Source organism: Myxine glutinosa, chromosome 5 (genome assembly GCF_964187855.1).
Source record: "Myxine glutinosa chromosome 5, kmMyxGlut1.1, whole genome shotgun sequence".
Taxonomy (NCBI): Eukaryota; Metazoa; Chordata; class Myxini; order Myxiniformes; family Myxinidae; genus Myxine; species Myxine glutinosa.
The window spans coordinates 18,148,464-18,176,189 of record NC_136265.1 but is presented as its reverse complement, the minus strand read 5'-3'; the positions used below and the strand labels follow the sequence as shown (position 1 = coordinate 18,176,189).

General features: G+C 49.3%; 1 protein-coding gene across 2 annotated transcripts; it reads right to left on the bottom strand.

Moving 5' to 3' along the window:
• LOC137427892 (peripheral myelin protein 22) lies at positions 1 to 27,550 on the bottom strand. Of its 2 annotated transcripts, none has more exons than XM_068117693.2 (5): positions 26,909 to 27,550; positions 22,000 to 22,102; positions 14,121 to 14,223; positions 5,288 to 5,431; positions 1 to 1,137 (listed from the first exon to the last, which is right to left on the bottom strand). In XM_068117693.2, exons 2-5 carry the CDS (start codon positions 22,075 to 22,077, stop codon positions 986 to 988), a joined length of 477 nt encoding a protein of 158 aa, XP_067973794.2. In that variant the 5' UTR covers positions 22,078 to 22,102; positions 26,909 to 27,550; the 3' UTR covers positions 1 to 985. The 2 variants fall into 2 exon arrangements, with proteins under 2 accessions (XP_067973794.2, XP_078633779.1); XM_078777653.1 differs by lacking the exon at positions 26,909 to 27,550 and adding an exon at positions 26,720 to 26,888.
• Positions 27,551 to 27,726: the final 176 nt, after the last annotated feature.

The following is a 27,726-nucleotide window of genomic DNA, read 5'->3' as shown; positions in this document are numbered from 1 at the left end:
GACATTTCAAAGTTTATTTCCCACTGCTTTTATTGTATGCTTGATTTACAATCATTTCACAATCCAATCTCTTTCATATACTTAAAAAGGTTTTCTTAAAATTGTCTAAATGATTTAGTTCACAAAAAAGTGTTAGACTTTAAACAACAGGCAAAAATAAAACGCAATAAGGCACCTTCTCAGGTGAACAAGTCACTTATCCCAAGCGAAAAAACGAATTGCAAGAATAGTGGGATAAACACAAAGCTTGAGCAAACCCCAAATTCCCCCCCAGATGTTGCACCACGAATGAGCTTCCTTTCCTAGTCTGCGAGTAACATGCATTGCTACGTATGCCTATATGTACATGTATATACAGCTGTTGGACAGCTGGCACAGTGCTGTGACGTGACAATGGGCTGAGCTAACAGAGGGGCGGGTCCAGCTCTGCAAAACGGAAAGGTTTTTGAAGGGAAACCCAGTTGAAGTCTTAAAGACTAAAAAAAAATTGGGTCTCCTTGGAGAGTCTCAATTTAATTCCAACTTGCACGTAAATTACTCTTGAGGCGAGTACAGAAACATCTGTATAAAATGGGGATGAAAATAGAAGACGTTAAAAGTTTTAAAAGTTTCACGAATCAAACTTCACCAAAGTTTTCATAACATTTCCATGCTGTTTCAAGGCAACCGCATTGGAGGAGGTTTATAGCTCAGTCCCTTGCATAAAAAAAACACAGGGTTAAAACCAATAGTTTCAAAAAAAAGAAGAAGAACAATAGCAACATGAAAAAACAAAACATAGGAGTATAATGGAATATTTTATACGATTGGAAAAGGACAGGTTTAAAAAATAAAAACGGGGCACTTTAAAACGGTGTCCTTGGTTACCCTATGGTACGTCATGGGAACCAAATAACTGGCAAGAAATTCACCGCTGCCAAAGTGTGAAGCATATCGAACTCCAACTGATGTTTGTCTGGTTCTCAGGCTTGTGGCAGCAGAAGATTTACTTTTTCTTCATGATGAAGTACAGGATTCCCGTAATGAGGGTAAGAGGGAATGCACACCAAGCAAGGATGAAGCTGTAACCCCATTTTAAACCTGTAACTGGTGGAAACTTGGCCGTGTACATGGACGCTGCAACCACTACGCAAACACCTGTGGAAAGGAAATTCCAAGAAGTTAATAGCTATGTGTGGTCAATAGGAAATAGCTATGTGGTCAATCCATTTACACTTTGCCTAAATTCTCAATTGAATATACAGTGTGTATGTATATATATAGCCTTCAGAAGGTATTCACACCTCTTGACTTTTTTCAAAGTGTTATTTGTGGTACATCATGTCAATGTCAAAGTGGAATTTTGTTTTAAATTTTTTTTACAAAATAATTAAAAATAAAATACAGAAATATCCAATTTACATAACTATTCAACCCTCTGAGTCAATACTTGGTCGAAGCACCTTTGGCAACAATTACAGCTTCAAGTATTCTTGGGTATATCTGTATCAGCTTTGCACCTCTGGATTTGGGGAGTTTCTCCCATTCTTCCTTGCAAATTTGCTCAAGCTATGTCAAGATTCTCAATGGCTTTTCAAGTCTGGGCTTTGGCTAGGCCACTCAAGGACTTTCACGTTCTTGTTCTGAGACAATTCCAGTGTTGCTTTGGCTGAATGCTTGGGGGTCATTGTCCTGTTGGAACGCAAATCTTCGCCATAGTTTAAGGTCTTTTGCACACTAAAGCAGGTTCTCCTCAAGGAATTGCCTCTATTTGGCTCCATTAATTGTTCCCCCTATCCTTACAAGTCCACCAGTCCCTGCTGCTGAAAAGCATCCCCATAGCATAATGCTGCCACTGCCATGCTTCACGGTAGGGATGATGTTAGATGGATGATGAGCTGTGCTTGGTTTCCGTCAGATGTAGCACGTTGCATTCAGGCCAAAGAGTTCAATTTTCATCTCATCAACAACAACAACAACAACAACATGCATTTTAAGGCCATTTTCCCTGCTAGAGTGGGGGTTAGCCTTTTGGTCCCCATGACAATCTTCTCCATCTTGCCCTATTTTCTGCATATCTCCTTGTTAACCCCCTTGCCCGCATTTCTTCTTCCACAATCTTTAGCCAAGTCTTTCTCGGTCTTCCCCGTCCTCTACTTCCTTCTACATTCATTTCCATCACTCTTCTCAACCAGTCACTTTCATCCTTCCTCAACACATGACCAAACCATCTCAACCTGTTCCTCTTCACAGCATCAATCACAGGCTCTATTCCCATCATTTTTCGCAATTCATCATTTGTCTTCCTCTCTCTCAACGATACTCCGCACATCCATCGAACCATTCGCATTTCCACCCTTTCCAACCTTCGTTGCTGCTCTACGTTCATTACCCATGTCTCGCTCCCATAAATCATAACACTTCTCACACATGCAGCATACACCTTTCCCTTCAGCTTCAACGACACTCCCCTCCTCATCAGCACGCCACTCAGTTCCCGAAACTTCTTCCATGCACATCTCACTCTAGCAACCGTTGCCGAGTCTGATCCACCTTCTCCATTCAGCATGTCTCCGAGGTAGCAAAATGTTTTCACACCTTCCAGCTTCACGCCGTCTCCAAGATCCAACTCAACATTTCCTCCATGTGCAGCTCCCTCTGTGCACACCTTACATTTGAATGTAGCAGCCACACTGGTTAATGACCCTCTCAGACCACTACATTTTTGATGAACCCACTCAGCGCACATTGTACATTGAATGGAGTTCACTCCGACACCCTTCCTGCACACAGCACAGGGCCACTTCCCAGTTCTTTCCACCTCACCACATGCTTTACCACTTGCCATCACCTTCGTCTTTCCGATATTCACCTTCAGACCTTTTGTCTCCAAACATTCCTTCCACTTGTTCATCTTTTCCTTCAGTCCATCCATACTTTCCGCAATCAACACCAGATCATCTGCATGCAACAACTCCCACGGTAAACCCTCCTTTATGTTCTGAGCCAGCACCTCCATCACAGCTACAAATAGTAGTGGACTTAGTACCGACCCCTGATGCACTCCCACCTTCACCTCAAACTCACCACTGTTCCCGTCCTTCGTCCTTACAGCTGTGCGCGCTCTTTTGTACATTGCCATCACTGCTCTGATCAACCATTCCTCCACTCCTAACTTCCTCATTGCCCATGCCAATACTTTGCATGGAACCCTATCGAATGCTTTCTGCAGATCAACAAACCCAAGAACCAACTTCTTCCTCTTCTCCATGTACTTCTCCTGCAACTGCCTCACAATAAAAAGCGCGTCTGTCGTTCCTCTTCCTGGCATAAATCCAAACTGCATTTCGTCGATCTTCACTTTCTTCCTTATCCTCCTCTCCAACACCCTTTCCAATACCTTCATTCCATGCTCCAATAACTTTATCGCTCGGTACGAGCCACACTCTAGAGGGTCACCTTTCCCCTTGTATAGAGGGACGAGGGTACTCAGTTCCCAATCCACTGGAATGCGGCCTTCTTTCACCACCAGATTACAGATCTCTGTCATTCTCTTCACACCCCAACTTCCTGCTGCCTTCAACATATCTCCCACAACTCCCATCGGCCCTCCCGCTTTTCTACTCTTCATTGCTGTTATCGCTTCCTCAACTTCCTTCTCAGTTATCTTCTCTGCCGGTCCTAAAATTTTCATCTGCCTAAATTTTCAGCTCATCAGACCACAGAATCTTTTGTCTCATGCTCTCAGAGTCTTTCATGTGCCTTTTTGCAATCTCCACGCATGCTGTCATGTGCCTTTTTCTCAGGAGTGGCTTCCATCTAGCGACTCTTCCATAAAGCCTATGTTTGTGAAGGGCTGCAGAGATTGGTGTCCTTCCGGCAAGTTCTCTCATCTCAGCCGAGGAACTCTGTAGTTCTGTCAGAGTGGTCATTGAGTTCTTGTTCACCTCGCTGACCAAGGTCCTTCTTGCCCGGTTGCTCAGTTTGGTCGGACAGTCAGCTCTAGGAAAAGTCTGGGTACTTCCATTATCTTTCCATTTCCGAATGATGGAGCTCACTGTCCTCTTGGGAACTTTCAACTCTCTAGAAATTGTTTTATACCCTTCCCCAGATCTACACCTTTGATATCATGAAATATTCCACTTGGACATTATGGCGTATTATGTGCATATCACTGACAAAAATCTCGATTTAATCAATTTTGTGAAAATGTAAAAAAATGTGAAAAAGTCAGGGGGTGTGAATACTTTTTGAAGGCACTACTATATATGGCACTACTACTACGACTGCTATATTACTACTACTACATATATATACTATACTACAACTACTATCTATGAAGGCACTATATATGATGTAAGACTATATAATGTAAATACAGTATATATATATATATATATATATATATATATATATATATATATATATATATATATATATATATATATATTTATATATATATATATATATATGTATATATATATATATATGTATATATATATATATATATATATATATATATATATATATATATATATATATATATATATATATATATATATATATATATATATATATATATATAGAAAGATATATATATATATATATAAAGATATATATATATATATATATATATATATATATATATATATATATATATATATATATATATATATATATATATATATATATATATATATATATATATATTGTTGCGGATCTCGAGCTCGTCGGTACTTCATATGGGTGGGTGTCGGTACTTCATAATCTATGCAACGTTTTAAGCTACGACGCGTTGGCCTTGACGTCCGCTTTTAGGCCACCAAAAGTCGCATTCAAGTTTATATTGGAATGTGGTGTCAGACAGTACTGCTGCTGGCCCACAGGCAAAAGTTAACTACCACTAGGGCAATTACTCCATAGCTTTTCAATGTCGGACATGTCCCGAAACCAGTGCTAGGGAAAGCTGACCAAGCCGGGCAACACTGGCTTTCCTCTCCCTCCCCTTTCTCCCCTCCACCCCACACCCTCCACGGCAGCTCCGGGGTGAGAGCTAGAGCTTTTGTGACGTCAGGTGGTGGAAATTTTCTGCTGGTATTGTGATTAGTTACCAAAAATCAGGACAGTAAGCATTTTTACTGCTCTTCAAAGTCAATAAATGCTTGTACAGATTAAGTGCTTGTACACTCTGATAACCAGGGAAACGTGTCGGTTATGCATTAAGTTGCAAGAGATCATAATGCAACACTTGTCAGATCCATTACGATGGAAAACAGTGCAGGTGGTGTGTGCATGTGAAACCACTCACAGGCAAGAAGCTGAAAAGCTCCCGTGATATGGAACATGGCTCCGTGTTCAAGAAAGAAGAAGAGCTGTGCGAGGAAAACTACGAGCGATATTATGCAGAAGATGATGGACAGGATCATGAAGGCTTGCACAGCTTGAATCCAACCTAAGTACAAAGATAGAATCAATGTCAGACGTTTACAAGGTAAGACCCACAGATCTGGAGAATTCATTCGGCCTCAATGTTAAACCTAAATAGCAAATGTTTCAAATGGACATAAAAATGCAAATAGACAGATATTGTCATACAATGATACAAGTATCAACTTCTTATCTTTCAGATAGCAGATGCCCTTATATGTTATGTAACAGAAGTTGATGGGAGAGAGAGAACGGGGGTGGAGGAGTGTGGGGTGAGAGTGAGGAAATTAGAGATTTGGTGAAAACAGGTTTTGCAAAGAAGAAATTTTTGGTCAGGTCAGTCTTTTGGGATTGCCAATGGTAACAGGTAAACCTGCCAGGACTAAAAACAACACCTGACAAAAGGCGGATGAGCTCCAAAGGGAGCCAATGGTCATCCGGTAAGGGGATGGTGTCCCCTAAAAACACACATCCTGATTGGACCGGTTTGGGTCAAACCCAAAGACCTTAAAATTGTACGTTGAAGCGCGGTGCTACGCGCGCTTGCTTGCACAACAAGAAGGAAGCGGACAACGCGGTGAGTTTAAGAGTCTTTATTAAAAGAGCTCACTGTAGCACTGGCGCGCTCCGGGCTGCGCGCCCGGTGTATATCCCGCGGCCATGCCTACCCCTGGGGCGTGGCCGCCGCCCACTTGGTGCGTGGAATGATGCCCTCACGCCAGTGAGCTTTCGGGTCCGCCACACGCGCCCCCCCAGAATTCCCGCGCACCTGGAGGGCCAGTTTGCGGGGCAAACGGATGACCCGGCCGAAGCGCCCTCTGGCGACCGGCGGCGTCCGGGGTGCAGGGATGCCAGCTGGGATGCCTCCGGCTGCACCCGGGATGGGCGCAGGACCGGGGGGTGGCGTGCCGGCGGGCCTGGGCGGTGCCGGGGGTCCGCCCGCAGGGGGGCGGCCCCGACGCGGGGGCCGAGCCACCGGTGGTGGGTGGTCCACGTCGAGGTGGGCCGGTTTGAGGCGATCCACAGAGACGCGGTCAGGAGTACCGCCGATGTCCAAGGTGAAGTGTTTCACCCCGGTCTCCAGCACGCGGAAAGGCCCATCGTACGGGGGCCGCAGTGGTGTCCAGTGGGCGTCGTGCCGGATGAAGACGTACTCCGCGGTGCGAAGCTCCGGGGTGACGTGGGTAGGCGGGTGCCCGTGGTGCGCCGTCGGCACCGGGGCGAACCTCCGGGCCGTCTCCTGCAGCGCGGAGCGCTCCTGCGCGGCGGACCATGGTGCCATGGGGTCGGGGAGGAACTCGCCCGGCACCCGCAGCGATTGTCCGAAGACCAACTCCGCCGCGGATGCGCGCAGGTCGTCCTTGGGCGCCGTCCGGAGGCCCAGCAGGACCCAGGGGAGCCTGTCGACCCAGCCGCCGTCGCGGAGGGTGGCCCGGAGCGCAGCCTTCAACGAGTGGTGGAACCGCTCGCACAGGCCGTTGGCCTGGGGGTGGTAGGCCGTGGTTCGGTGCAGCTGGACCCCGAGCCCCCGCGCGACCGCCCCCCAGAGCTCCGAGGTGAACTGGGGGCTGCGGTCGGACGATATGTCCGAGGGGGTGCCGAACCGGGCGACCCAGGTGGCGATGAATGCCTGTGCGACGTCCGCCGCCGTCGTCGCCGCCAAAGGCACAGCCTCCGGCCACCGGGTGGTGCGGTCCACCATCGTCAGGACATGGGTGAAACCCCGCGAGGGGGGCAGAGGTCCCACCAGGTCCACGTGTACGTGGTCGAACCTTCGTTCCGGCACCGTGAACGGGGCCAATGGGGCCTGGGTGTGCCGGTGCACCTTCGCGCGCTGGCACGCGAGGCACGTCCTGGTCCAGCCGCGGACGGCCTTCTGGAGGCCATGCCAGACAAACTTGTCGGCGACTGTTACGTGGTCCCCTCGGTGACTACCTGGTCTCGGTGACCCCCGGACCGTGAGAGGACCTTCGCCAGCAAGTTGTATTATATATGCGCTTTCGCCACGCAATCCATATGAATTCCACCCAAGAGAAAACTGATGTTCAAGGATATATTTCAATGGTAATGATACCATACCATTTCAAGGATACAACCATGGAGATTTTCCCCGAGCAATCAACAATACACAACCATCAACAATTCCCAATTCACAATCAATTCCCTATGATTAAGATGGCCATCTTATATATGTGTGTCCCGGTGAGTACTCACGACCCCCTTTAGGTCTCGGTCCCGCACAATGTCTCTGGGCCCCTCCTGACCAAGATGATGGTCGGCGTCGCCGCACTCGGGTGGTTGAACGAACCCCGGGTGGACGTGTTTCCACCGGGCAGGTATCGTACCAGGCACCCCGGCTACAGCCCCTCGTGGCCACGCGAAGCGGGGACGGGAAAGCAAGCCAAAAGCCCCACGCCGCTTGCCAGGCGTGTTAGGCCCCAACGGGCGACCCGTACGCGTCTTTTTAGACGGTGTCGCGAACGGCGCCAAACGCTGGTTCGGTGCACGGCCACACGACAGTTTGACGTCCACCGGGCAGGTATCGTACCAGGTAACTCCTCTCGCCAGACAGGCTCGGGAACGCCGCTTTTCCACACGGCTCAATCAATCCCACCTTTCGTCGGAGCGGGACGAGGAAGAAGAATCCTCGTCCTTTTTTCCTCGTGTCTTTTCCTCTTCCGTTTCCGGTCACTTCCGTTTCCGGCCACTTGTTCAGAAGGGCTCCTGACCCTCCAACCACAACAACTACACAACAACTACAACTACAACAACTTAATATACTACACACGGATAAGCAAAGACCTGAATGGTAATTCACATACATTCCCATAAATATGTAACAGCGACCAACCTCTGGGAGGCCTTCGTGCCCGGGTGGGACAGGCCGTGGATGGCGTCAAACACCTGGCGCTGCCAGCCCGCGGGCACGATGGGGCGAGGCCGCGCGAGGGAGACGTCGCACAAGAGGACCGCGCCGTCGAACGGCACCTCGGTGACATGGAGGCCCGTGATGGCGGTCCGCAAGGCCTGGACGCCGGGGTCGGCGGCCTGGTCCGCCGCCATCCGGGCATAGTCGATGCCAAGGTGGACGGCGTGGGCGACGGACCGGGAAAGGCAATCCGCCACCGGGTTGTCTTTCCCCGTGACGTGCCGGATGTCCGTCGTGTACTCGGACACGGCCGAGAGGTGACGCTGCTGCCGGGCCGACCACGGCTCAGCGACCTTGCCCATCGCGAAGACCAGTGGCTTGTGGTCGATGAAGGCCGTGAACGCACGGCCCTCGAGCAGATGGCGGAAGTGCCTGACCGCCAGGTGAAGCCCGAGCAACTCGCGGTCAAAGGTACTATAACGGCGTTCGGGTGGGCGAAGCTGCCGGCTGAAGAACGCCAGCAGTTGGCAAGCACCACGCACCCATTGCTCGTGCACCCCGCCCACCGCGTAGTCCGAGGCGTCGGTGGTGAGGGCGATCGGTGCATCGGGCGCCGGGTGCGCGAGCATGGTGGCGTTAGCCAAGGCGAGCTTCGCGCCTGCGAACGCCGCGTCCATCTGCGCGGTCCAGGTAACGTCACCTTTGCCCGGCTTCCTTCGGAGGGCCTCGTGCAAGTGGCGCAGGAGCTGGGCGATGCGGGGCAGGAACCGATGGTAAAAGTTCACCATGCCCAGGAACTCCTGGAGCCCCTTGATCGTGCGGGGGCGCGGAAACCCCTTCACCGCCTCCACCTTGGCCGGTAGGGGGACGGCCCCGTGCCTGGTGACGCGGTGCCCCAAAAAGTCGATTTCAGCGACACCGAACCGGCACTTGGCGGGGTTCACGATCAGGCCGTGCTGGCCCAGACGTTCGAAGAGCGTGCGGAGATGGTGAAGGTGCTCTTCGCGGGACGCGCTGGCGACGAGGATGTCGTCCAGGTATACGTACACAAAATCCAAGTCGCGCAAGACGCTGTCCATGAGTCGCTGGAACGCCTGAGCCGCATTCTTCAAACCGAAGGGCATCCGAAGAAATTCGAACAGTCCGAACGGCGTGATGACCGCCGTCTTCGGGATGTCCTCCGGCCTGACGGGGACCTGATGGTAGCCGCGTATGAGGTCCACCTTCGAAAAGAAGGACATGCCCGCCAACCGGGTGGAGAAGTCCTGGATGTGGGGGACGGGGTAGCAGTCGGGGGTGGTGGCGTCGTTGAGGCGCCGGTAGTCCCCGCACGGTCGCCATCCCCCACCGGGCTTGGGCACGATGTGAAGCGGCGATGCCCAAGCACTCTCGGAGCGCCGCACGATGCCGAGCCGCTCCAGCAGAGCGAACACCGCTTTAGCCACCGCGAGCTTCGTCGGCTCGAGGCGGCGTGCCCGGGCGTAGACCGGTGGCCAGGCGGTGGGGATGTGGTGTTCCACCCTGTGCTTGATGGCCCCCGCCGAGAAGGTGGGCCGCGTAAGGGCCAGGAAGCGGGCGAGGAGGCGGGTGAAGTCGTCCGCTGCCGGAAGTGTACAAACTAACCTCGCCGGGACCGAACCGCTCAGCAAGCCACTTGGCGAGCCGCTCGGTGAGCTGCTCAGTGAGCCGCTCAATGAGCTGCTCAACGCGCAAGCAAGCGAGCTGAACGTTTCAGCCTGGACGAGACGTCTGTTCTTCACATCTACCAACAACCCGTGTGCACAGAGGAAATCCGCACCGAGTAGTGCCATGGGGACACTAGTGGTTACGAACGTCTACTCGAAGCGTTGCCTTCCGAACCGCAGGGAGAGGCAGCGCTTCCCGAATGTGCGTATGGGTGTTCCGTTCGCAGCAAGCAACGCGGGGCCCCGGCCCGCGGTGTGCTCGTCGGACGTAGAGGCAGGGATAACGCTCACCTGTGCCCCCGTATCGCATAGGAAACGGCGCCCGGACAAGGTGTCCGTTATAAAAAGAAGGCTGCCGGAATGGCCGACGCTCAGGGCCGCTACCGAGCGCCGGCTTTGTAGTTTCCCGACTTGCCGAAGGAGCACGGCGGGCAACAATTCCCTCGCCTTGTGGCCAAACCTGGTGTGGAAATGGCATCAGGTTTGCGGCGAAGGTGGAGGCCGCGGTTTTCGCGGCGGTGGTGGGCGTGGCGTGGCGGCGGCCACGTGCCGTGCGTCAGCCTCGGGATCCCCGAGGTGTGGTGCATCAGCATCAGGGTCAGCCTCGGGATGTGCGGCGGCCGCGCCAAAACTCGCCTGCACGTCCAAAGCCGCGAATAACCTGTCGGCTTCGGCAGCGAGAGCCCGGGGTTCTGTCGTCACAGAACCGGCCAAGGCGAGGCGGACTCGTGCCGGCAGCTGGCGTCGAAATAACGCCCGGAAAAGAGCGTTCGGGGGTTCGTTGCCCAACAATGACAGCATATGGTCCATGCGGACCGACGGTCACGTGTCACCGAGCTCGGGGAGGTCCAGGAGGCGGTCGGCCCGTGCGTCCACCGTGAGGCCGAACTGGTGAGGAGGAGACGCTTGATCGCCTCGTACCTGCCGTCGGCCGGTGGGTTCCTCAGGACCGACACGACGTGGCCGGCCGTGCCGGGCCCGAGGGAAGCGACCACGTGGCAGTACCTGGTCTCGTCCACCGTGATGCCTCGAAGTCGGAACTGGGCTTCTGCCTGCAGGAACCAGACTTCGGCTTGCGTCTCCCAGAACTCGGGGAGTTTCATTTGGACCCCGTTGTTTGCCATTGCGATGGCGTATTTGGGTGGTCAGCGACGGCTGACCAGAACGTCGGAGGGTCACCAAATGAAGCGCGGTGCTATGCGCGCTTGCTTGCACAACAAGAAGGAAGCGGACAACGCGGTGAGTTGAAGAGTCTTTATTAAAAGAGCTCACTGTAGCACTGGCGCGCTCCGGGCTGCACGTCCGGTGTATATCCCGCGGCCACGCCTACCCCTCGGGCATGGCCGCCGCCCACTTGGTGCGTGGAATGATGCCCTCACGCCAGTGAGCTTTCGTGTCCGCCACAACGTACTGCTTCCTTGCTTGACGTTCAGCATTTAAAAGGATAGAGCACGTACAATCCCCATCGGTTGGCATCCATGGGGAAGATGAAATGCCTCCCGAAGAAATGCCCCGCTGAGTACGGTGAGAGGCAGCACTATTATGACGTCCCTGGTACCCAGAATATCCTGGGTAGTGATGTCACTTTCCCCAAGCTCAGTGGCTGTGTTAAGTGTTTGTCTCTTCAGTGTGTGTGTGTGTGTGTGTGTGTGTGTGTGTGTGTGTGTGTGTGTGTGTGTGTGTGTGTGTGTGTGTGTGTGTGTGTGTGTGTGTGTGTGTGTGTGTGTGTGTGTGTGTGTGTGTGTGTGTGTGTGTGTGTGTGTGTGTGTGTGTGTGTGTGTGTGTGTGTGTGTCAGCTCCGTTACGAACATAACATGTGTAAAAAAAAAAAAAAAAAAAAGGAAGAGGAAGGCACATTTTCATTTTTAATACTAGCGTGACTTGGCGCGGTCCACGCGCCTCACCAAACGTCGTTTCAGAGGGGTAGGCATCTTTGACCATTTCGGTGTCTTTTGGGTCTTCATGGTGTTTTGGGTTTTCAGGGCCATTTGGGTCTTCAGGGTCTTTAGGATCCTCTGGGCCTTTAATGGTATTTTGGGTCTTTGAGGTGTTTTGGGTCTTTGGTGTCTTCAGAGGCTTTTGGGTCTTAAGGGTCTTCAGGGGCTTTTGGGTCTTAAGGGTCTTTTGGTTCTTCTTGGTCTTTAAGGGTGTTTGGGTTTTTTTGGGTCTTAGGGGTGTTTTGGGTCTTCCGGGTATGTTTGGTCTTCGGGGTGTTTTGGGTCTTCGGGGTGTTTTGGGTCTTCGGGGTGTTTTGGGTCTTCGGGGTGTTTTGCATTTTTGAGTATTCAGGGTCTTTTCTGTTTTTGGGTATTCAGGGTCTTTTTGAGCCTCAGGGCCTTGAAGGGTATTTTGGGTCTTAAGGGGTCTTGTTGGTCTGAAGGGTCTTGGGGGAATTAAAGGGTCGTCAAAGGTCTGAGGCTTCTCAGCAGTCTTAACGCAATTAAGAGGGTTAATTAAGAGGCTGGTAATGGTAATTTTGTTTGAAGAGGAAGAAGAAGACGTTTTCGTCGCATATAAACATTGCGACATAACGACATAACCATATACGTTTGCTCTATTATAATAAGATATGGCCACTAATGTCAGTGAACATGTGTATGTAGATGTCAGTCGATGTCAGTAAGTGTTATTTGTCAAATGAAAGAGTTTGATATGTGTCAGTGCATAGATGCCTCATCACACTGTGAACTGTTCCGTCATGGCTTACTGGAACAGGCTAAGCACTTCTTCTTCGTTCGTTTTCAACACAAAACTGCAGGACAGCATCATTGGCCGAGGGCGCGTCTGTGCCGCCGATGCAGTGCCCCACCCCCCCTGTGGGTTTGGGCAGCAATTTCTAATTTGTTCAGGGTGCCCGCGATAGCTCGCCTCCTCCTCACAGAAGGACACTGGTGTAGCAGTTACCGCTGGATGCACACAATCGCCTTACACCGGCCAGAACACGGCCAGACGCGCCTCTCCCGGGCATGCCCGGACTCACTGTTCCCGTGCACGCCCGAACCTCCCGGGCACGCCCGGTCTCGTCTTTCCCGGGCACGCCCGGTCTCGTCTTTCCCGGGCATGCCCGCTCTCGCCTTTCCAGGGCTCGCCCAGAGCGTCCGGGCATGCCCGCTATCGCCTTTCCAGGGCTCGCCCAGAGCGTCCGGGCATGCCCGCTATCGCCTTTTCAGGGCTCGCCCAGAGCGTCCGGGCATGCCCGCTATCGCCTTTCCAGGGCTCGCCCAGAGCGTCCGGGCATGCCCGCTATCGCCTTTCCAGGGCTCGCCCAGAGCGTCCAGGCATGCCCGCTATCGCCTTTCCAGGGCTCGCCCAGAGCGTCCGGGCATGCCCGCTATCGCCTTTCCAGGGCTCGCCCAGAGCGTCCGGGCATGCCCGCTATCGCCTTTTCAGGGCTCGCCCAGAGCGTCCGGGCATGCCCGCTATCGCCTTTCCAGGGCTCGCCCAGAGCGTCCGGGCATGCCCGCTATCGCCTTTCCAGGGCTCGCCCAGAGCGTCCGGGCATGCCCGCTATCGCCTTTCCAGGGCTCGCCCAGAGCGTCCGGGCATGCCGCTCTCGCCTTTCCAGGGCTCGCCCAGAGCGTCCGGGCATGCCCGCTATCGCCTTTCCAGTGCTCGTCCAGAGCGCCCGGGCACGCCCAGCCTCGACTTGACAGGCCGCAGCCAAACACGCCCGGGCAGGTCCAGACTCGCCTTTCCAAGGCTCGCCCTTGACACCCGGGCATGCCCGGTATAGCTTTTGCCGGGCAAACTTCCCGACATAAATGTGTATATATATTGCTGCCCGATAAACGGGCTTGTCAGAATACCTGAGCTGTTTTGTTTCAATAAAGCAACTCGGACGAATTCCGTCTTTGGTCGCGTCACTTCTTTCGACTCGCGTTGGAGCGCAGTTTCTTCACTGGGATGTTAAAGTCCACCGACGAATGCTGACGGACAGGATGCTCGGTTTGACGCCGATCCGAGTGACGGCACACACCTTGATATTTCTAAAGGCTCATAATTAATTACCTGGGCCACTGTAGGGCACATGGCAGAAACATATAAATGAGCTGCAACCCCACTGATCGCGACGGTTTAAAGAGAAGGCCCAAAAAACATGTAGTGAATGTCCAAATAGTACATATGACAGATAACATTTGTTGAAGATGTCCATTACTTACTTGAGTCTTTTGTATCTACACACGTCCACTTGGAGCCTATCTTTCCACATGATTTCCAGAGGTCCGTGCCCAGGCCTAGACCACCATCATTCTGCCGCCATGACTGCAAGAAAAAAACAACAACCAGACAATACATTATACAAATGTTCAACATAAGCAGTTGTGTCTACAATTCCATATGATAAGATATCTCATCAAAAACCCGCTTTGGCAGGATCAACTTCCTGTATCGCAGAGTAAGCTAAATCGGATTGGATATTTACCTTTGGTCCAATGACTGGGGACGTTTGGTTCAGTTGTAAAGTCTTCGTCTCAAATCAACGACAACACAATGCATCTCGGATCACTTCCACTTTCAAAGAAGATTTTGAGGGACAAAGAGGGTCTTGATGGCTTAGGTGAGATATTATGCGGATCTACAATGGAGTTGTTCGTTTGCCTGTCGTTTTTCCCTGTTTCTCAATGTGGTCACCATTGGTGTTGACTCTCCTTCAGGACAACTATCGGGGACGCCCCTTCGCGGGGGTTGTACCCCCAATGTAAATCGTGGGCCAAATCTTCCCTGCTGCCCGGATTCGGCAGGACAGTGCGGTCACGGTCAGAGCGACCCCATGGACCGGCCCTTTCCCTCTTGTCTCTGCCTCTCTCACTCACTCTCTAACACGCTCTCCCACTCTCTCTCTCACCCTCTCCCTCACCCTTTCCCTCTCTCACACTCTCACCCTCTACCTCACCCTTTCCCTCTCTCACACTCTCACCCTCTCCCTCACCCTTTCCCTCTCTCACACTCTCACCCTCTACCTCACCCTTTCCCTCTCTCACCCTCACTCCCTCTCATCCTCTCTGACTCTCTCCCACTCTCTCTCTCTCTCACCCTTACCCTCTCTCACTCCCTCTCATCCTCTCTGACTCTCTCCCACTCTCTCTCTCTCTCTCTCTCACCCTTACCCTCTCTCACACTCTCACTCCCTCTCATCCTCTCTGACTCTCTCCCACTCTCTCTCTCCCACTCTCTCCCACTCTCTCTCTCACCCTCTCCCTCACCCTTACCCTCTCTCACATTCTCACCCTCTCCCTTTCCCTCTCTCACACTCTCACCCTCTCCCTCACCCTTTCTCACACTCTCACCCCCTCTCATCCTCTCTGACTCTCTCCCACTCTCTCTCTCCCACTCTCCCTCACCCTTTCCCTCTCTCACACTCTCACCCTCTCCCTTTCCCTCTCTCACCCTCACTCCCTCTCATCCTCTCTCCCACTCTCTCTCTCCCACTCTCTCTCTCACCCTCTCCCTCACCCTCTCACCCCCTCTCATCCTCTCTGACTCTCTCCCACTCTCTCTCTCCCACTCTCTCTCTCACCCTCTCCCTCACCCTTACCCTCTCTCACACTCTCACCCTCTCCCTCCCCCTTACCCTCTCTCACACTCTCACCCTCACTCCCTCTCATCCTCTCTCACTCTCTCTCACCCTTTCCCTCTCTCACACTCTCACCCTCCCTCTCTCTCATCCTCTCTCACTCTCTCTCTCACCCTCTCCCTCACCCTTACCCTCTCTCACACTCTCACCCTCTCACCCTTTCCCTCTCTCACACTCTCACCCTCCCTCTCTCACTCTCTCTCTCACTCCCTCTCACCCTTTCCCTCTCTCACACTCTCACCCTCTCATCCTCTCTCTCTCACTCCCTCTCACCCTTTCCCTCTTTCACACTCTCACCCTCTCTCATCCTCTCTCACTCCCTCTCTCACCCTCCCTCTCTCTCATCCTCTCTCACTCCCTCTCTCACCCTCCCTCTCTCACACTCTCACCCTGTCTCTCTCTCATCCTCTCTCACTCTCTCTCATCCTCTCCCACTCCCTCTCACCCTTTCCCTCTCTCACACTCTCACCCTCTCTCTCTCTCATCCTCTCTCTCTTTCATCCTCTCTCTCTCTCATCCTCTCTCTCTCTCTCTCACCCTCTCACTCTCTCTCACCCTCTCTCACTCACTCTCTCACCCTCCCTCTCTCACACTCTCACCCTGTCTCTCTCTCATCCTCTCTCACTCCCTCTCACCCTTTCCCTCTCTCACACTCTCACCCTCTCTCTCATCCTCTCTCTCTCTTTCATCCTCTCTCTCTCTCTCTCATCCTCTCTCTCTCTCACTCCCTCTCACCCTTTCCCTCTCTCACACTCTCACCCTCTCATCCTCTCTCACACTCTCATCCTCTCTCTTTCATCCTCTCTCTCTCTCTCATCCTCTCTCTCTCTCACTCCCTCTCACCCTTTCCCTCTCTCACCCTTTCCCTCTCTCACACTCTCACCCTTTCCCACTCTCACCCTCCCTCTCTCTCATCCTCTCTCACTCTCTCTCACTCCCTCTCTCACCCTCCCTCTCTCACACTCTCACCCTCTCTCTCTCTCATCCTCTCTCACTCCCTCTCACCCTTTCCCTCTCTCACACTCTCACCCTCTCTCTCTCTCTCATCCTCTCTCGCTCTCTCTTTCATCCTCTCTCTCTCTCTCACTCCCTCTCACCCTTTCCCTCTCTCACACTCTCACCCTCCCTCTCTCTCATCCTCTCTCTCTCTCTCTCTCTCTCTCACTCCCTCTCACCCTTTCCCTCTTTCACACTCTCACCCTCTCTCTCTCTCATCCTCTCTCACTCCCTCTCTCACCCTCCCTCTCTCACACTCTCACCCTCTCTCTCTCACTCTCTCTCATCCTCTCTCACTCCCTCTCACCCTTCCCCTCTCTCACACTCTCACCCTCTCTCTCTCTCTCTCTCATCCTCTCTCTCTCTTTCATCCTCTCTCTCTCTCTCTCTCTCTCTCATCCTCTCTCACTCTCTCTCACCCTTTCCCTCTCCCCCTCTCTCACTCTCTCTCACTCCCTCTCACCCTTTCCCTCTTTCACACTCTCACCCTCTCTCTCTCATCCTCTCTCACTCTATCTCACCCTCTCTCACCCTTTCCCTCTCTCACCCTCTCTCTTCCTCTCACCCTCTCTCACACACTCTCTCTCTCACTCTCCCTCTCACACTCTCTCACCCTCTCTCTCTCTCACTCTCTCTCTCTCCCTCATCCTCTCTCTCTCACTCTTTCTCTCACCCTCTCTCTCTTTCACTCTCTCACCCTCACTCTCACCCTCTCTCTGTCTTTGTCTCTCCCTCTCTCACCCTCTCTCTCTCCGTCTCTCTCCCTCACTCTCTCACCCTCTCTCTCACTCTTTCTCTCACCCTCTCTCTCTTTCTCTCTCTCACCCTCACTCTCACCCTCTCTCTGTCTCTCTCTCTCCCTCTCTCTCTCACCCTCTCTCCCTCTCTCTCTCTCCCTCTCTCTCTCACCCTCTCCCTCACCCTCTGTCCCTCTCTCTCCCTCCCTCTCTCTCCCTCACTCTCTCTCCCTCTGTCCCTCTCTCTCCCTCCCTCTCTCTCCCTCTCCCTCTCTCTCACCCTCTCTCACCCTCTCTTTCTCTCACCCTCTCTATCTTTCTCTCTCTCACCCTCTCTATCTTTCTCTCTCTCACCCTCACTCTCACCGTCACTGTCATCCTCTCTCTCACACTCTCTCTCTCTCACCCTCTCTCTCATCCTTTCTCTCTCACCCTCTCTCTCTCACCCTCTCTCTCTCATCCTTTCTCTCTCATCCTCTCTCTCTCACCCTCTCTCTCTCATCCTTTCTCTCTCACCCTCTCTCTCTCACCCTCTCCCTCCCTCTCTCACTCTCTCTCACTCACTCTCTCCCTCTCACCCTTTCCCTCTCTCACTCCCTCTCACCCTTTCCCTCTCTCACTCTCTCACTCCCTCTCACCCTTTCCCTCTCTCACTCTCTCTCACCCTTTCCCTCTCTCACTCCCTCTCACCCTTTCCCTCTCTCACACTCTCACCCTCTCTCATCCTCTCTCTCTCTCTCTCACTCCCTCTCACCCTTTCCCTCTCTCACTCCCTCTCACCCTTTCCCTCTCTCACACTCTCACCCTCTCTCATCCTCTCTCTCTCTCTCTCACTCCCTCTCACCCTTTCCCTCTTTCACACTCTCACCCTCTCTCTCTCTCATCCTCTCTCACTCCCTCTCTCACCCTCCCTCTCTCACACTCTCACCCTCTCTCTCTCTCACTCTTTCTCATCCTCTCTCACTCCCTCTCACCCTTCCCCTCTCTCACACTCTCACCCTCTCTCTCTCATCCTCTCTCTCTCTCTCATCCTCTCTCTCTCTCTTTCATCCTCTCTCTCTCTCTCATCCTCTCTCACTCTCTCTCACTCCCTCTCACCCTTTCCCTCTCTCACACTCTCCCCCTCTCTCATCCTCTCTCACTCTCTCTCACTCCCTCTCACCCTTTCCCTCTTTCACACTCTCACCCTCTCTCTCTCATCCTCTCTCACTCTATCTCACCCTCTCTCACCCTTTCCCTCTCTCACCCTCTCTCTTCCTCTCACACTCTCTCACCCTATCTCACACACTCTCTCTCTCACTCTCTCTCCCTCTCACACTCTCTCACCCTCTCTCTCTCTCTCTCACTCACTCTCTCACCCTCTCTCTCACCCTCTCTCTCACTCTCTCTCACCCTCTCTCACCCTCTCTCTCTCACCCTCTCTCTCACTCTCTCCCACTCTCTCTCACCCTTTCTCTGTCTCTGTCTCTCCCTCTCTCCCCTCCCTCTGTCGTGGCCCTGACTTCGTGAAGGCAGGTACAACATCCTGGTCGTGGCGATCTTTGGGTCGCTCCTGGGAGATCGATCGGCTGTGTCCATGCTGCGGCCTTGTTCAAGAGAACTATCCAGGGCTTTACAACAACAACAACAACAATAACTCTCCTTCAGACAAAAGTCCGTCCTGATTCATTTTTCACCACAAGAAAAAAAATTAAAATATTAACTAATTGTTGTTGTTGTTGCTCTTTAACAGCCACTATTATCCCACCTTGTGGGATCGGCCGGGGAAGCTTGGCCTAAGGCTTTCACGAACCGGCCTGGCCTGACATTCGCCTCGTCAGAGCAGGGATTTGGAATTTGGCGATACTCGCCTAGTTATTGCGAAGGACACCATGGGATCTTCAGCTACCGCCATAGAAAGCTGACAGACCGTTTACGTCCATCAGAGTCAGAGGGAAGGCACACACATTGATGAATCACCTTGAATGTGAAACACAGAACGGACAGTTTATAGCTGGTCGGGGTTCGAACCCAGGCTACACAGCTTGGAGGCGAGTAACTAATAAAAACTAATAAAAAAACAACTAATAAAAAAAACCCCAAAAAAACTATCCTTAGTAAAAGAAACATCCTTATTTTACTCGCGGGCTTGGTCTAGCTCTAGAGAATTGTTCAGTGCTATACAACAACAAGAGCAACAACAACTCTCCTTCAACCAAAAGTCTGTCATAATTTATTTCTAGGCCAAAAAATTTAAAAAATAACTACTTTTTAAAAATAACTTTTTTTTCCCAAATAACTAATAATAACTAATACAATAATAACGAATAAAAATAATTAATAATAATAAATAACTTTAACAAAAACTGTCCTCAGTAAAATTATTATCCTTATTTTACTCGTGGGCTTGGCCTAAAGAACTGTCCAGGGCCTAACAATAACAACAACAACAACAACTCTCCTTCAAACAAAAGTCTGTCCTAATTCATTTCTCGGCAAAAAATGTAAGAAAAATAATAATAATAACAAAAAAAAATTATCCGAAGGGAAAATAAATATCCTTATTTCACTCGTGGGCTTGGTCTAGCTCTAGACTCTAGAGAAACGCCCAGGGATATACAACAACAACAACAACAACAAAAACTCCTTCAAACAAAAGTCTGTCCTGATTCATTTCTCGGCAAAAAATGTAAGAAAAATAATAATAATAACAAAAAAAAAATATCCGAAGGGAAAATAAATATCCTTATTTCACTCCTGAGCTTGGTCTAGACTTAGAGAAACGCCCAGGGATATACAAGAACAACAACAACAACAACAACAACAACAACAAAAACTCCTTCAAACAAAAGTCTGTCCTGATTCATTTCTCGGCAAAAAATGTAAGAAAAATAATAATAATAACAAAAAAAAATTATCCGAAGGGAAAATAAATATCCTTATTTCACTCCTGAGCTTGGTCTAGAGAAACGCCCAGGGATATACAAGAACAACAACAACAACAACAACAACAAAAACTCCTTCAAACAAAAGTCTGTCCTAATTCATTTCTCGGCAAAAAATGTAAGAAAAATAATAATAATAACAAAAAAAAATTATCCGAAGGGAAAATAAATATCCTCATTTCACTCGTGGGCTTGGTCTAGAGAAACGCCCAGGGATATACAACAACAACAACAACAACAACAAAAACTCCTTCAAACAAAAGTCTGTCCTAATTCATTTCTCGGCAAAAAATGTAAGAAAAATAATAATAATAACCAAAAAAAAATATCCGAAGGGAAAATAAATATCCTTATTTCACTCGTGGGCTTGGTCTAGAGAAACGCCCAGGGATATACAACAACAACAACAACAACAACAACAACAAAAACTCCTTCAAACAAAAGTCTGTCCTGATTCATTTCTCGGCAAAAAATGTAAGAAAAATAATAATAATAACAAAAAAAAATTATCCGAAGGGAAAATAAATATCCTTATTTCACTCCTGAGCTTGGTCTACAGAAACGCCCAGGGATATACAAGAACAACAACAACAACAAAAAAAACTCCTTCAAACAAAAGTCTGTCCTAATTCATTTCTCGGCAAAAAATGTAAGAAAAATAATAATAATAACAAAAAAAAATTATCCGAAGGGAAAATAAATATCCTTATTTCACTCCTGAGCTTGGTCTAGAGAAACGCCCAGGGATATACAACAACAACAACAAAAACTCCTTCAGACAAAAGTCTGTCCTGATTCATTTTTGGCCAAAACATTTTTGTTTAATTCTTTTAGGGCCATAAAATTGTCTTTTAAACAATGTTTATAAAATCTCATACATGCTAATATTGATCCTCTGCCTGCCAGGAAGTCAACCAGCTTGGTGGGAAATTTGTATTCAGCATTTGTTTTCACATTTGATATGCAGGACAAGCGGGCACACCGAGCGGAAGTACCCTCCTCGGCCCACCTACTGTGGGCAATGCTTCGGCACATTCTTGGAAAAAAAGAACCACCTTTGGAGGCCGTTTTCCTCGCAGAGCAGGGGTTGGCCTTTTTCAGGCACCATGGTCCCAATTTTGAAGCAATGTTGTTTTATGGCCGGATGCCCTTCCTGCCGTCAAACCTGTTAGTCACTTCTGACGACACAAGTGAACAGGTACTCAATTTGCGGACCTCCGAAGGATGACAGGCTGAGTCAACCCCCCTGGTGTTAATTCAGTGATCGACCGGGATTCAAACACAGGATCCTTGGATCCCAAGCCGGCACCCTAATCGCTAAGCCAACACCAGGAAATGTAATTTAATTTTTGTTGTTTTTTGAAAGACATTTTACTGATCACAACATATTAAATACTCCATATCATAAGATAAAGGAATATTATTTGTAATACCAGCTACCACCAAAGATGGTGCTATTTCCACCACATTGCAATTTTGGAGTTTTAGTGACATCCACATTTGCTCCAATATATTTCCAATATTTCCCATTATTTCCAATAATGAAGTTTATTCAAAAATTAAACTCGATGGTATTTACCAATCATCAATCATCCGAAGGGAAAATACCAATCCAATCAAAAATACCAAAAATACCAATCCAAAAATACCAATCATCAACATCAACTGGGGGGGGGGGGTGGGGGCACATAAACAATGGTGGTAATGGCTGCAAGGATAGGAGGAGACACCAGGAAGCAGAAAATGATGACAAAAGAGGAAAAGTTGAGGTTTAAGATGATGCTTTGAGTGCAGAAGCCAAACGCACGTTGTCGATGGTGCTGATGAAGAGGAAGATGAGTGCGGTGACGTGCAGCACGACAATCCCGATAAGGAGCGCCTTCATGGTGATTTCTCGTGGGATGAGGCAGCTGGTGGGGAAGAAAAGATTGAGAGGGTGAAATTTCTGTTGATCTTCATTTGTTTTAACGCATTCCATTATTTGCCATTTCACCAACTTGTCCCGGCTCTCAGGTAGGTAAGGTGACTACCGGAGCATTTCATACTGAGAAATGGAGCAACTCAATATGTTCCTGTGAACATTGGTAGTCATTGAATATCCAAGACCTTCGGATTAACAGCTGATAGTCCACGTAACGAGTCGAGGGTGTTGCGGAACGTTTTTGGTGGATTTGGTAAGGTAACCGGATAAGAAAGGGAAAATGATTGTTTTGTAAACATTGAAACGATCTTGAGGAATACTGGTCACCAACTTATGATGTCGGTTTCCATCTGCACAGGTGGGATTGTGTTTTGATGATACGTTGGTGTTCTCGATTGTTATTCGCTCACCTGGGTGGAGTGTATGACTTTAAAATAAAAGGCCAAATCTTTTGAGCCAAAACATTGGAGTCATATTTTGGACAGCCATATATTTAGCTAGTTTAGTGGACCTCGGCTGGCAGGATGGACTAGAGCTGTCTTAGCCTGGGTTCGAATCCCGACCCGGCTATGAACCGTCATCATGGCGTTTCACGTACAGGGTCATTCGAGTCCCTCGGATGGACGTTAAACTGGGATTCCCGTCTACCGGAATGAGTTTGCGGATGTTGAAGATAATCACCGTGTCCTTCACGAAAAGTAGGCGACCTATCACCGGCACCCTGAACTATTTGCCAATTCCTGCTCTATCCAGTAGGGGGCACTGCTACAGCATTACTGCATCACCCTCGTTATTCTAACATGTAGCTCCATACAAACGAATAAAAAGCAGTTCACTAGGAATTTTTGCATATCGGTATGCACGTATTATACACTAACTATCTGAAGAGTTTTAAGAGTTTTGCGAATCAGTTTCTTGGAGAGGATAGCAACAGTTTGTCACCATCTGCACATCATTTATTTAATTGTTACCTCCACCACTGAAGATGGACAGTTGTTTTCACCCCTATTTTTTTCATTGTGAGTATGATATCTCAGAAAGTTGAGGACGGATTCGGATGAAATTTGGCAGAGATGTAATGTCTGTGACGAGGACGAAATTATTGCATTTTGGTGAAGATCCGGTTAGTATAATTTTTTAAGTGAATCTTCACCATTGAGAGATAGGGCCAAAAACGATACATAACATGATATTTTAAAAAGTTATGGACGAGTTATGACTAAACTTAGTGGACGAGTTGGTTATGTTCCCCTGACCACTTCCATTGATTCTTTGCTCCAAACATTCGCATCACAGGCGATATCAATGTACATAACTCCATTTGTCTTTCTGAATCATCTCCGACTGACCGGCCTGCCTATAAACTGAGACCTTCTCCATTCTTAATGATCTTTCTCAATTTGTCACGACCCCCATTCACATTCCTTATTGCCCTCATGTCCACCCTAGCACTCTCAACGGGTTTTCTCACCTTCAGGTTATCCTCAGATTGCCCCTAGGATCCTCCGACCATCACCTTATTTCTCCTAAGACCACCCGTCCACACCCTAAACAAACCACATCTCTCCACTAAGAGTCTACTTTGACAATTTGCAACCTTGTTAACTAAAGTTCCTTCATTTGAGAACATCAGTTCGTTTAATCACGTTCACGAACAAATTCATTCGCATCACAAATAGAGTGAACACTGGTATTCCTTTTCTTTGCATGTCTAGCTTCTCTTTCTCGCCAGCTTCTTTGATCACCATTTTGGGATGTTGGGAATCCCATATTTCAACTATAGCCAGAAAATATTCCCAGAAAGTAATATTTATTTTCTGAGTTAAGAATCACCAGCAAACAATCCGTCCATAATTCGCCCACTTTTATCATTGGACTTGTAATACCTGCTTCCACCAGGTGGCGCTATATGATACACATTTACATTGGAGAATTTGGGGTTCACCCCCTACCCTGAAGCCCTGGGACTAATAAAAATGTTTTACACCTGAGACCCCTCTCATGCACACCGCGAGTACAACCAACAGTTTTCAACTCATTCCATCCAGCTATTTAGGAATGCATGGAAGTCAAACAGACACTTTCCAAATTATACACTGTGTGGCGGACACGATGGCTCGCTGGCGCGGTGACATCATTCCGCGCACCAAGAGGGTGTCGGCCACGCCCGAGGGGTAGGCGTGGCCTCGGGATATACACGTGGCGCGCAGCCCCGAGCACTTCAGTGCTATAGTTGAGCTTTGTAATAAAGACTCTTTTTGGTTACCCGCGTTGTTGCTTATCTTCTTGGCAAACAAGTCGTGCGCATAGCACCGCACTTCACTGGTGACCTCGACGCTGGTTCAGCTGCCGCTGACCAACAGAATGCGCCAATGTCAAACAAGCGGCAGCGAGCCATCGTGTCCGCCACAACTGTATAATTTTACCATTTCTAAACTCCAGGTCCCATTATGGAAAACTGCTCCCACATTTGGGGTGCAGCTATTGTCTGTGTTCGCTGATCTTGATCGAGGGCAGGTTGAGGCTGTTCTGTTTGTGCGTGACAACTTGCTTACTAACAGCGTTCAGGCCCTAATCCACTGCAGAGCTGTTTCTCATCATTGCTCTTGCATAGTAATCAACTACAGTTCTCTCATCCATGGGGTTCATCCTCCCTCCCATCCGCTTGGTTTCAGGTATCCACCCTTAAGGTGTGTCCCTTCAGACACGTAAATGATATTGCTTTTTTTTCCTCACTGCACTATATTCTGGAACCGGTTTCCTCCTTCCGCCACCAAGTTACAATCTTTTTAGCAGTTCAAGGCTGGAGTCAGCAAGCTCTCCCTCTGTCAGCCCTCCACTCTTCTCCTTCTCTTCCCTCGGTACATTTAGATTCGTTTAAGTCTCACAGTTATCCTGTAACTTTACATTAAAAATAAATTAATTTGCCGTTGTCATATGATCTTGCCACTGTGAGATGGTTTCTACAGCTGCACATTACACCAACATGCCTTTCAATTGCAGGTTACACCCTCCCAAGTCCATGATGAACACCCTTCAGGACCTAATGATGCCAATTTCATGAACATATCCCTCATAACCTCCCCGAGACCATACCCCAATAGACCCCAGAATTTGTACACTAGGTTTGGATAAGTTAAGATTAACAATTGAAAAAACAACCGGAGTCATCGTATGAGAAACAAAAAACAAACAGACGCATCTACTGACCATATGTGCTTTATAGTTCAGATTATCTGTGATTGTTCAGTTTGTACACATTAACACACAATTTATTTGTATTTACACAGAAACGTAAATTAGGTCAAAAAAGAGTCAAAAGTTTGAGTGTGTGACAAGGATTCGATTTTGGTGAAGATCCAGATATGGATCCAAAAAATTTTTAAAGTGATTTTTCACCACTGAGTGATGGGGCCAAAAAAACTATATGGCACGATATCTGAAAAAGTTGTGGATGACTTGTGAGAAAACTTGGTGGATGAGTCGGTTAGGAGACCAGAACAAGCCGATTCGATTTTTGTTCAGATCCGGATGCAGATTTGGCCTACCAGTGGATACAAAACGTAATCTGTTTAACCTGGCGGAGGTATACGCTCTACCGAGTGCTGTTCTAGTTCTTCTTTTTCTTCGTCAATAGATTATGTCCATCGCAGACTTTGAATGAAGAACTTAACTAAAGTCACCATCATGACCATATTCACAAAACAATCGATGTCAAAATTGAGGACTTATTGATGTGCTGGCTATAGATAGGTACTACCACCATAGGTACTACCACCCGGTCATGCACAAACTCTACCGCCAAAATAATTCCACTGGAAATAAACTTAAAACTGCGAAAGAACCCCGAGGTAACGACTCTCAGCGAAAGACGATGCTTCATCTTCAGACTTTTCCCGATTGCTGTCCTATTATATATTTTTTAAATCGATCTTCCCAGCCACACCCATTCAGCTGCACGGTGGTTGATGTTCACGCAGCGGGGGCGCTTCTCTGTGCTGTCGTGCCTCACGTGCCCCCCCCCCCATCCGCCTCGCCCCCACCGAAGCCCCTATCCCCCCACAGCGACCCCACCCTCCTGGTTCCGAGCTTGCCTCTCTTCGCACACCCTGAAACTCATCGAAACGAGCTCCAGATGTTGCGCTCGAGACAGGGCGTTGCTGCGCATTCTTTATACACATGTACGGATGCATTTGCACAGATTTGGAAGTGGGTAGTGAGCAAAAAGCCAAGTTCTAGGAGTTCCATCATGAAAGCTCCAAGGATTCCATCGTTAGTGATCTCTCATTCCATCCCACCCAAATTGGCGAATCCATAAAACTACATGAGATGATACTCCAAGCCAAGATTTATACAATTATCTACAAAATCTGCACCTCCTTATCCTCGGTAGTAAGCAAACCTGTTTCCAGTAATCATGCAGAGCTTATATACTTGCGTCATGCAGAGAAGTAAAGTCAGGTAGCTGTGAAACAGAAATCCTCATCGACAACAGACAATCCCAAAATCACGTGATTGCATCCCAAAAGATTTATATCGAATTAGAAAGGCCTCCGGTATTCCCACAAAACTTCCAACTCAATCGACAACATCATGCAAACGTCACCTGACATCGGAAGGAAGAAATTTTTGAATTTCTACCGCGAATGATCCCAGCTATAATCTAGGACTTCATCGTCGCATGAAAACTTTTCTTACGGCCTGAAAACGAACCCGAACGTCGCGTTAAGAAAGTCCCGATATTGCGCGAGAAAACCCCGAAAAGCCACGCGGGCGAGAAAACCCACAAACTTACCGGAGCGGGGTCGGGACGGGACGGAACAGACTCGCACGCAGGGCTGGCGCGACTTATGTATGAAGGCAAAAAGGGACACCGCCCTAGCATGGGTGGGAGCTAAAATACGAAGGGAGGAGGTTGGGGGGTCGGCAGAGGCTTGAGGGAACGGGGAAAGAGTTTGAGAGGAAAAGTTACCCAAGAAAGGGTGGTGTCTGTTCTTGCAGGGAGTTTGAGAATCATTGGAACTTTGGGCCAGAGTACTTGGTTCAGTATTACTTAATATATAAAAAGGATCACTTAGACTTCCCACCACTGAATTCTTATAAATCTGGAAGGTTCTCACTGAGATAATTTGGAGGTTGGCATTGGCTTTTCGAAAAGCTATCCCCGTATAGCGTATAACATCTCCACGGTACTAACTTGATGTCCTCCCCAAAGAACACTGTGCACCACAAGCTACGTCCTGACACCGCGCAGACCTTTTTAATGTAGGTGAGCCTGTCCAAAGTCGTCCTGCTGCTTTCACCTGAACCGACACTTGTAATCTAAAGAAACATGAAACCTATGAACCCAGCTGTATCCGTCATCGAAACACTTTTGTAACCCAAAGTCAACACCAAATCCACTTCGCTCTCAAATTATTCTCAAACATAGTACTCTGCCAGATTTCTGGGGCCCCTCCCAAGGCCTCGTAAAGCAGAGCCAGGCCCACGTGCACGCACAGCGAGTGAGGCTGAGCCTGGAACCTGGGTGTTTATTTCTTTATTCTTCATAGCATTTGTTTCGGAGCACTGCTATTTCACCGTCACCCGGCTCACAAGGAATGCCGTGCCCAC